This window comes from Genypterus blacodes, unplaced genomic scaffold (assembly GCF_046128005.1).
Source record: "Genypterus blacodes isolate CSIRO-AG114 ecotype Tasmania unplaced genomic scaffold, CSIRO-AGI_Gbla_v1 ptg000044l_1, whole genome shotgun sequence".
Taxonomy (NCBI): Eukaryota; Metazoa; Chordata; class Actinopteri; order Ophidiiformes; family Ophidiidae; genus Genypterus; species Genypterus blacodes.
Genome location: NW_027466857.1, coordinates 4,543,386 through 4,552,764, shown reverse-complemented (window position 1 = coordinate 4,552,764; position 9,379 = coordinate 4,543,386). Strand labels below are relative to the sequence as shown.

Below are 9,379 nucleotides of genomic sequence, written 5' to 3'. Positions count from 1 at the left end.
GCAAAAAGTGGTGATTTAACTCTTTTGAAGTTGATGAATAAGGCAGGTAAGCTCACGCACAGGTGAGGCTCATTCGCGTCCCTCTTTGGCTCAATCAGGTACAAAACAAATGATGAGACGGTCTCACGCCTTTAATAATGAATCCAAAGCCATATGGAGGATGTTAGTCGATTTATCTCCGGTTGCAGTCTCATGCTCCGCTGTGTTAATTTCTCCAGTGAAGCCTGTATGTGTGTGTGAGCGTGTGTGTGTATGTGTGTGTGAGGCGGTGCCAGCTTTCTGTCCGCACCGGGCCTCACGCCATGTGACGCACCGGCGCGGATCCGCTGCTGCTGCTGCTGCTGCATCCACACGGAACCACAATGAATCCAAACACATGCTTTCATGCAAAGATGCGGATTGAAATCATTTTGGAAAGCGTCTCTAATGTGACAGAGACACAAACCAGAGCCGACGAATACTTAAAATATTTAATTTTGGAAAATATTGCAGGCTTTTATATTAAATTATGGCTTTATTCTTGAGGATAATTCTTTAATAATAATTTAAAAAAAATATTAATCAGCATTATTTTTATCATCAAAATATTTGTATTTCCTGTTCGCTATTTTTTAGGTATTATTATTATTATTATTATTATTTATTTTCACATATATTTATTTACCCATATGCCATAAATGTATTTATATCTGTGTTGTTCCTTTTTAGTTCGTTAATTTATTATTTATTTGTATCCATTTATGTTTGAATAAAGCTTTTTAAAATTCCGGATATTTCAAAAAATATATATCTTCTTAACTTTCAGAGGAAGTGCATTTCTCTCATTTAACAAATCAAAACAAGATATATATTTCAATATACAACACAGGCCGCGGATCAACCCAGTCAGGCTCATCCTCCATTAAACGTGGCTGATTAGATAACACGCAGTCACCTCGCACCTTACAGCCGAAAAAGCGAAAGGTTACGCAGGTACACACGGTGTCGAACTTAACCTCCAATATCTGCATCTCTGGAAGAAAGAGATCGCAGATGATGTAGAGCAGGTGAGGAAGAAGAAGGGAAGAAAATGCTTAACAGCATGACTGCATGCAAATTCCCCCGACTTGAATTATCATAAGCAAACAGTGTGAGCCTGGACTAATAAAACCCCATCTGTGTAACTTCATATCGAGCCTGTATGAGGGCTGCGATAATGAATTTTGTAATATCCCACCGACAGACATCTCAATCAGACTCTAATCCCGTGATTTTACCGCGGAATCACTCCACTATCACACCGCCCCAAACTGCTGCAAGGGCTCCACCAAGAAGAAACCACCGAGAGGCTTTTATATTTATATGTGTCTGTGTGTGTGTGTGTGGCAAAGCAAACACGTCTGACACATACAACCCAAAAAGAGCACAGCAATACATCACATCTCAGTTTATTGAACTTCAAACCCCCGAGCTGAGAATCAACAATCTCATTTTTATGTGTCACAATTTATGGATATTTGTTTTCTAATGTAATTAAATCTGGATATTTCCTTTGTTTCTTCCCCCAGAAATATAGACTAAGAGCAAAATAGTCATTAGGATCGAGTTTTATCATCTCCATCTTTATCTTTTTCCTCTCAAATTACAGATAAGATGTCTTGTTTACTCCTCTTAAAGGCTAATTACCGCTCTTTTTGTCTCCTTTTACAGAAGCAGTTTGCCCTAATTCGCCATAATGGACTCCCACTGCCGCAAACTGGCCACCACCTGCGCACAGATAGGTGAGTAACTGATCCCGTCACAATGAATGAGGCTCTCCCACTGCGCGCGCACACGCACACACACACACACACACACACACACACACACACACACACACATGAAAACAGGTTACAACAACGGGACATTTGCAATTTTCATTGTACATTTAAGCAAACATGCCGTCACTTGAATTCAATTTCTAAAAAAGTAAATAAGGATTTTAAAATGGTTTTTGAGACACGTTTTGTTAATTTTCTGACACTTTATCACAACAGTTTTCCGTTTATTTGACTTGTTTAGTTCATATACAGTGTGTTTGACCATAAATTAGACATTTTCGTTAACATCCGAATTTGACGCGATATTATACTATCTTTTTATTTTGTTCGTTTTTTTGAGGGAATTCACCGTATTTCAGTCCAGTTTGTGTGTTTTGGTGGAATGTTTTTGAAGCTAAACCGACTTAAACTGATTTAACGAGACGATAATTCACCCTGTAGGAATGTTCACATCATAAATTTACTACCGTGGTTACCCTATTTTAAAGACCATCAGTCAAACAAAACAGAAATACGGTGTTAAATCACTTATTTGGTTGTACATTTTGTCATAAAGCCCGAATTGTGTATAAGCATCACTTTGGCTCAATTACTTTTTCAATCGGAAGTGGTCGGTGAGGTTGTTCATTGTCTTGGAGCGACATCTGGTGGTCATATATGGAGCTGCACTGTTTCGTACAGAAGCGATTTGGAGCATCTTCATGTCTGGATAGAGATGACTGATCTGTGTGCTGTCACGGAAAATTAATCAGGCGGAATTAAAACATTAAAATATAGTGTAAATAGACCAATAACAATTAATAAATTATTTAACTTTTCTTTTATATCCTTTCAACATTCCTAGTATATGCTGTAGTTTTATCTATAATATTACGAAATTAAAATTAGATGACTATTTCAAAATATTTAAAATAAAAATGAACAGTGATTTTCAAAATAAGAGTCTCAAGAACCCTCAAGAACAGATGACAAAGCAAAAGCCCGGTCCTTTGAATAGATAAATCGAGGATTTATTAATTATTTCTTCAGTGATGTAGAGGAAATTAAATCAGATCTTGTTCGAATCTTAACGAATAACCAATAACTCTCATTGTGTTTCATTTATCCGGTATTGATCGGCTATAACGACAGAGGGCAGCGCGTCCCTGACTCCGTGTACCTGCACGATGTGATCGGCCATTGATTCGCAATGATAAGATAACTACAAAAAACTGAACGATACGATGCGATATTTGCACAAACAGACTGTTGTTGCTGCTGTAATATATGCAGCAGCTTGTTGGATGGACTCCGGGGAAAACTAAATGTATAATGAAAGCCCATTCGTGAGGAGGAATATACTAATGGAGGAATCTGATGTCTCCTTAATCCCATGTAAAAAGCCTTGTCGTCTCCCCTCATATTGACTGAATTGCTAATTAATGGCCCTCTATGGCGGAGGCCTATTGCGCGCAGTAAGCCGCAGAAGAGAGATAAAGCATTCAGAAGGTAGAAATGAAGAGGAAACCGATAATCCACTTCAAGTTTAGTATTACAACGCGACGGAGGGGAAAAAAGGAGCAGCCGACTCATCGCTGCTTTGCATGAAACAAGATCAGACAGAAAGCAGAGATTTAGATTAGAGCTTGTTTGGAATTTTTGGGGACACTGAAATTTAAATTGAACTCAAATTGCCACATTTCAGTTTAAAAGTATATATTGATATTCATTCATATTTAGGGAGATTATTTTGAAAGTAAACACAAATATTTCTATTATTCAATTTTAATTATATGTATCATCATCATCATCATCATCATGATCATCACCATGTGTAATCATATACAAGTCGTCACCATCATTATATTCATCATTATCAAGATGATCACGTAATAATCGTTTAATCATCACCAGCATCAAAATCATAATACGACATATAACAATTTATGTATTGCCATGTAATCATTAGATGTCATTAATTGCAGTCTGTTTAATAACTCACAATTTAATTGCTGGTTTTAAATAACTAGGTGGGTTGCTAATCTAATCTCAGGGCCTAATTGCGTTTTTCCCCGCATAATCACGCTGTACGTGAAGGCCGCATCATGTAAAAACACAAATCTGCGTTGAAATCCTCAGACGGTCCAAACAAGGCTGCGTGACTCTGCGTGAGAGTGGATTGGCTTGCGAGGAGCCTCTTCCCCTCCAGTGTGTGTGTGTGTGTGTGTGTGTGTGTGTGTGTGTGTATGTGTATGTGTGTATGTGTGTGTGTGTGTGTGTGAGTGTGTGTCCGGTGTGTGCGTGCGTGCGTGTGCGTGTGTGTGTGTGTGTGTGGTATTTATATATCAGGATCTTTCACGGGATTATGCCAAGTAACTTCTTAACAGCGCCAAATCCTCAAAATGTGTTGGCGTCCCCGTGGCCACGTGGAGAGAGGAAGTAGAGAGTGTGTATGAGTGTGTATGAGTGTGTGTGTGTGTGTGTGTGTGTGCGTGCGTGCGTGCGTGCGTGTGTGTTTCACCATCATCGTCACAATCACGACTTTATGCCCTTTAAATGTGTTATGGTGATTTTTAAAGGAAGTTGAGGAAGAGGATGCAGAGATGATGATGATAATGATGATGATGATGATGGTTGGTACTTTGTCCATCTCCTGTTCCACCTCTAACCTCCAGCCCGCACTTTGACAATTAAAAAGTCGCGTTTTTGTTTGATTAGTCGTGTATGCTTTGCCTTGAACGCATCACAATCTCGAAGGAATTACGGCGGTAAAACACCCCCCCAAAAAAATCAAATCAAACTCATTAAAAACCTCCTCCTTCATAAATTCTTAGGTAAATGAGAGTCTTATCAGATTAAAAAGAACACCGGCGGCGCCACTCGCCGGGATCGACGGAGGGGCCGATATCCGGTTAAGCGCCCCGGATAAAGCGAATCGTCGTCAACAAACGCACGCGCGCATAACGGTTAACCGGGCTCGGTTTAACGTGCGATATTGAAACCTTCACTCCGGAGAGGTCAAGAGGATCAACTCATCTGACAACTACACTGACGAGGCTTTTCACTTAGTTTGACTTGGAGGCTGTGCGGGGATGGAGCCGGATTAGTGTTTCAGGCTTCTTTGGATCTGATAAGGGCCCCCTTTTTCTCCAATTAATAATAAATTATCTGATTGGAAAGCGATTCTTTGACCACCCAGATGCTTCTAAATGAATCCACGGTTGTTTGCCGTACCTGCATCCCCTCTCGTGTGTCCCTTTAGACGCGTGTTTGGCACCACAGACAGTTCTGAAGTTGAAGCTTTACAATAGCTCCTCCGCTGGGTGTTCACCAGGCTCACCGTTATGTTTTGTATTCATTGTGCTCTATTCTCGTGTTGCTTTCAAATACAATCCGCTCTGTGGCTCGTCTTTATCCACACACAGTCCCTGTGTAAACTGCGGTGACAGGGCCCTGCGAGCGGCTCAGCGCAGGTCTTTACTGGGCCACTGGACCCATCTCATAAAATAGGGCCAAACTGTGTTATTCTCATTTTTATTTGGTCTTGGGCTGCTGCGCAACGGCTCCGCTGCGCGTCTCTCTCTCTCTCCCCTGCACTCTCTCTCTCTTTCTCTCTTTACATGCTTTTATTTGGAAGAGAGGAAAAATAAGCACCCCCCCCCCCCCCCCCCCCCTTTTGGTATAAACACATTGGCAGACATGTCTTGTTTCATGCAAGCGGGTTGGTCGGACGCGCCGTCACATCCCACATGAACGCGCTCGTCTGGGCGGGCGCAGCGTGGTGACGTGGAGCGCTTGGATAGAGGCACCAGTTGTTTCAGCCAGTGCGGAGGCAACAGCTGAAATGAACCCAGAGCGGCGCGGTGCGCGTCTGCCTCCGCATACCTGCCTGTCCCTGTCACTCTGATACTCAGCCCAGGAAGCTGCTGCATACCCGCCGGTATGGCTGCGTTCAATGGCCTATTTTAAAACAATTTACAGGCTCAGTTCAGTCTTCATCTCCGCGGCGAGAGGAACCAAACCGCTGCGCCGCTGTGCGTCTTTTGGAGAGCTGATTCCATTCCGCACACGGACGACTTTCCGCGTCTCCTTCGCGCGCTGAGGGGGGACTTCAACCTGCTTTTGACAGCCAGTTGTTCTCGTCTTCTTCCGATGAACTCTATGAGGAATCCATTAAATACAGACCACCACCGCCACCTAACAGGGAATAAACTTGCCTCCACGCACCACACCGCTCTCGCGATGGCATCGAGTTTACAACCGCTGCAGCGCTCCGTGGACTCTAAACACCGCCTGGAGGTGCACACGGTCTCCGACACATCCAGCCCGGAGTCTGTCGGTAAGAAGAACCGGCCGGGATGCAGATGTGCTCATGCAGCAGCGGCAGCGGGAGCAGCGGCTGTCATCTTAGGCTGATCTAGCAGACGAAAGATGGCTCCCTCTGCTCTAACAGAGGGACTTTCTTTTCTTTCCACGCATCCACATAGGCGACTTACAGCTTTGATTTGACTAACAGACTATTACTTTGTAGCGTTGGCTTGTCCGCGCCGTTATAGTGAGAAGAAGTTTGCGTGGTGTGTAAATAAAAAGCGGACCCCTCGTATTTCTGTGCGTTTATACGATTGGATTAAAATCAGTAAAATACAGCAAATGAGATAATCGAGTATATTTAGGAATCAGAGCTTTTCTATTCATTCCATTCATTTCTTCCCACAGAGTGAAGGATTCTGACATGTTTTGTTGTTTGTTTAAATGCCTGATCCACGATCCTGTGACCGCACGGCCTCTATAATGAGCTCCTTTCCTCCCCGCAGAGAAAGAGAAGAGCCAAAATAAAAACAACAACGACGACTCCTCAGATGACCCCTCGAAAAAGAAGCGGCAGCGGCGGCAGAGGACTCACTTCACCAGCCAGCAGCTGCAGGAGCTGGAGGCCACCTTCCAGAGGAACCGCTACCCGGACATGAGCACCAGGGAGGAGATCGCCGTGTGGACCAACCTCACGGAGGCCCGGGTCAGGGTGAGTGCTCCATCTGGGTGTCCAAACAACAACAACAAGCGCCCCAAACCCCCCGTAGTACAGATCTGTTATACATACCGTTCATTGATGCACTTTTACGCACGACTGAAACTCGCCTGGAAACAATGTAGGACAAAGTGTGTGACTACAGAAAAAAAGCAATAAATTCATAACTAAAAAATACAAAAAAAAATAGAATTTTATTAGATTATGCCTGTAAATTAATATCATTTAATTGCACACACATATCATGCAAAAATAATCTATTGAATAGCTATTTATACAGACTAAAATACTATTACATTAAGCTCATTTCTGCTCCTAGCCTAATGTGTGTAATTTCACAGTAAACACACACACACTTTGGCACACTTAGTATCAACGTGTGAGCTGTTTTCACGAGTAATTACACAGTAATAAAGTTTGTCAACTGTTGAGGCTGTTGACATTAGCCGGTGACAGATACCAGTCGTGTTCCCGTGTCCGTGTGAAAGAGGTGCAAAGCCTGTATTTCGCCAATGTCGCCCTGGGGTGTGTGTTTGTGGAAGCCCGCCGGGGAATACACATCCTTTTCCACATTAAGGTGGCGTGTGTGTGTGTGCGAGAGTGAGTGTGTGTGTGTGTAATGGTAATTGAGTAGGGAAATAATGTCTTAATTACAGTTGAGTAAGCGGGTTAAATTAAGCGCACAGCTGGGTGTTTATCCAAGTCATTTTGATTAATACATCTATTCAATTTGACGCCATTTTGAAGACAAATTTCCTCACTTCTTCTTCTTCTTCATATCGTCTCGTATAGGTTTGGTTCAAGAACCGGAGAGCCAAGTGGAGGAAGCGGGAGAGGAACCAACAAGCCGAGCTGTGCAAGAACGGCTTCGGCCCGCAGTTCAACGGACTCATGCAGCCCTACGACGACATGTACCCGAGCTACACGTACAACAACTGGGCCGCCAAGGGGCTGACGTCGGCCTCCCTGTCCACCAAGAGCTTCCCCTTCTTCAACTCCATGAACGTCAACCCTTTGTCCTCGCAGACCATGTTCTCCCCGCCGAACTCCATCTCCTCCATGACCATGACGTCTAGCATGGTGCCGTCCGCGGTGACGGGCGTGCCGGGCTCGAGCCTGAACAGCCTCAACAACTTGAACAACCTCAGCAACCCGTCGCTCAACTCGGGGGTCCCGACGTCGGCCTGCCCCTACGCTCCCCCGACGCCGCCATACGTGTACAGGGACACATGCAACTCCAGCCTGGCGAGCCTGAGACTGAAAGCTAAGCAGCACTCGAGTTTCGGATACGCCAGCGTCCAGAACCCGGCTGCGAACCTGAGCGCGTGCCAGTACGCGGTGGACAGACCCGTCTAATACCGAGCTGCACTGTAAAAAATGGCCGCCGTAGCAAGTCGTCATCAACAGCTTGTACAGACCTGAGTGCTTCGATTTTAAAACCTACTTTCTCCTCTAAAGCGGCAGAAAAAATACGTTGAACATCCGGTGAGATCAATTCAGATTATTTTCCAAAATTTCCTCCATCTTCTTGATACAAAATGAAGCGTGAGATGCTGATTTTTGTCTCTAGAAAAAAGAAATATTCTCGAATTTGGAAATAGTAAGACTATCTCACCCACCCCATGACGCATTTTCTTGCTTTTTTGTTGTTGTTGTTGTTGTTTTTGTTTTTTTATTAAATTAGATTTGGAGGGTGATTGCACTTGCACGACTAAAAATGTCTTGCTGTGACGCTCATTTTTTGCAGTGTGCGGGTTAATACGAAACAGCCCCGGCCACAGGAACAAGAGACTACTATTACTACTACTTTTTTGTTTTGTTTTTTTCATTTTCAAAAAGGGCACTAGAAGACTGAACCACTGAAAACAAAGCTCAGATCCGCACCGGAGTCCAAACTGAAACGGGAGGATTTTCTTTTTTTTAGGTTTATGCCCCTTTGATGGGTTCAGGCTCTCATACACCCCCGTCGATTGGGTACTTTTTGGTGGATTTTTGGACGTTAACTGTTGACTGAAAGGTTGTATATATATTTGAAATATCATCTCCTGTTTGTCCAGGCGAATGCGCTATAACCCAGTAAAGTCCTCTCCCAGGCTCAACTTATCAACGCATGTGGAAAAAAAAAATACCCTGAAATGAAAGGAATCATGTTTTGCTTGCAAACAAAAAGGGAATGTACATATAAAAAACGCACCAGTTGTGTGTTTCTAACATATTATAAATTTATTATTAATGTCTGTGTGAATATCGACTTAGAATAGCAATTCTGGATTAAAAAAAAAAAAGCATCAAAAATGTTCCTGCGAAGAATTATTTGGTTTTGCTCTGTGTATACTATTTGGTACGGAATAATGTTTTTTGTTTTTTTGTTTTTTTCCAACATCCCAAAAAATTATTGTGTTTTATTTAATGGAAGTAAATATATTGTTTAAAACATTCTGCTCAGATGGACTGTTATTGGACTTTGTGTTGTGTTTTGTAGCGTGTTAGTGGAGTGTAAAGCAATGACAAGTGTGTCTATAGGTGTTCGATTATTCGTGGTACTTATGTGACTAATCTATAGGGGGAAAACAAT

The 9,379-nt window shown here is 42.9% G+C and overlaps 1 protein-coding gene across 1 annotated transcript; it reads left to right on the top strand.

The window, feature by feature from the left end:
• Nucleotides 1–5,668: 5,668 nt before the first annotated feature.
• pitx2 (paired-like homeodomain 2) lies at nt 5,669–9,145 on the top strand. Its single transcript, XM_076149097.1, has 3 exons — nt 5,669–6,117; nt 6,593–6,798; nt 7,597–9,145. Exons 1-3 carry the CDS (start codon nt 5,931–5,933, stop codon nt 8,158–8,160), a joined length of 957 nt encoding a protein of 318 aa, XP_076005212.1. The 5' UTR covers nt 5,669–5,930; the 3' UTR covers nt 8,161–9,145.
• The last annotated feature ends 234 nt before the right edge of the window (nt 9,146–9,379 follow it).

Bases quoted from the DNA above. Each gene is read 5' to 3' on its own strand.
- pitx2 (XM_076149097.1), top strand. From the start codon at position 5,931: ATGAACTCTATGAGGAATCCATTAAATACAGACCACCACCGCCACCTA. The intron at 6,118-6,592 runs GTAAGAAGAACC...TCCTCCCCGCAG, and splicing joins ATCCAGCCCGGAGTCTGTCG to AGAAAGAGAAGAGCCAAAAT. The intron at 6,799-7,596 runs GTGAGTGCTCCA...CGTCTCGTATAG, and splicing joins TCACGGAGGCCCGGGTCAGG to GTTTGGTTCAAGAACCGGAG.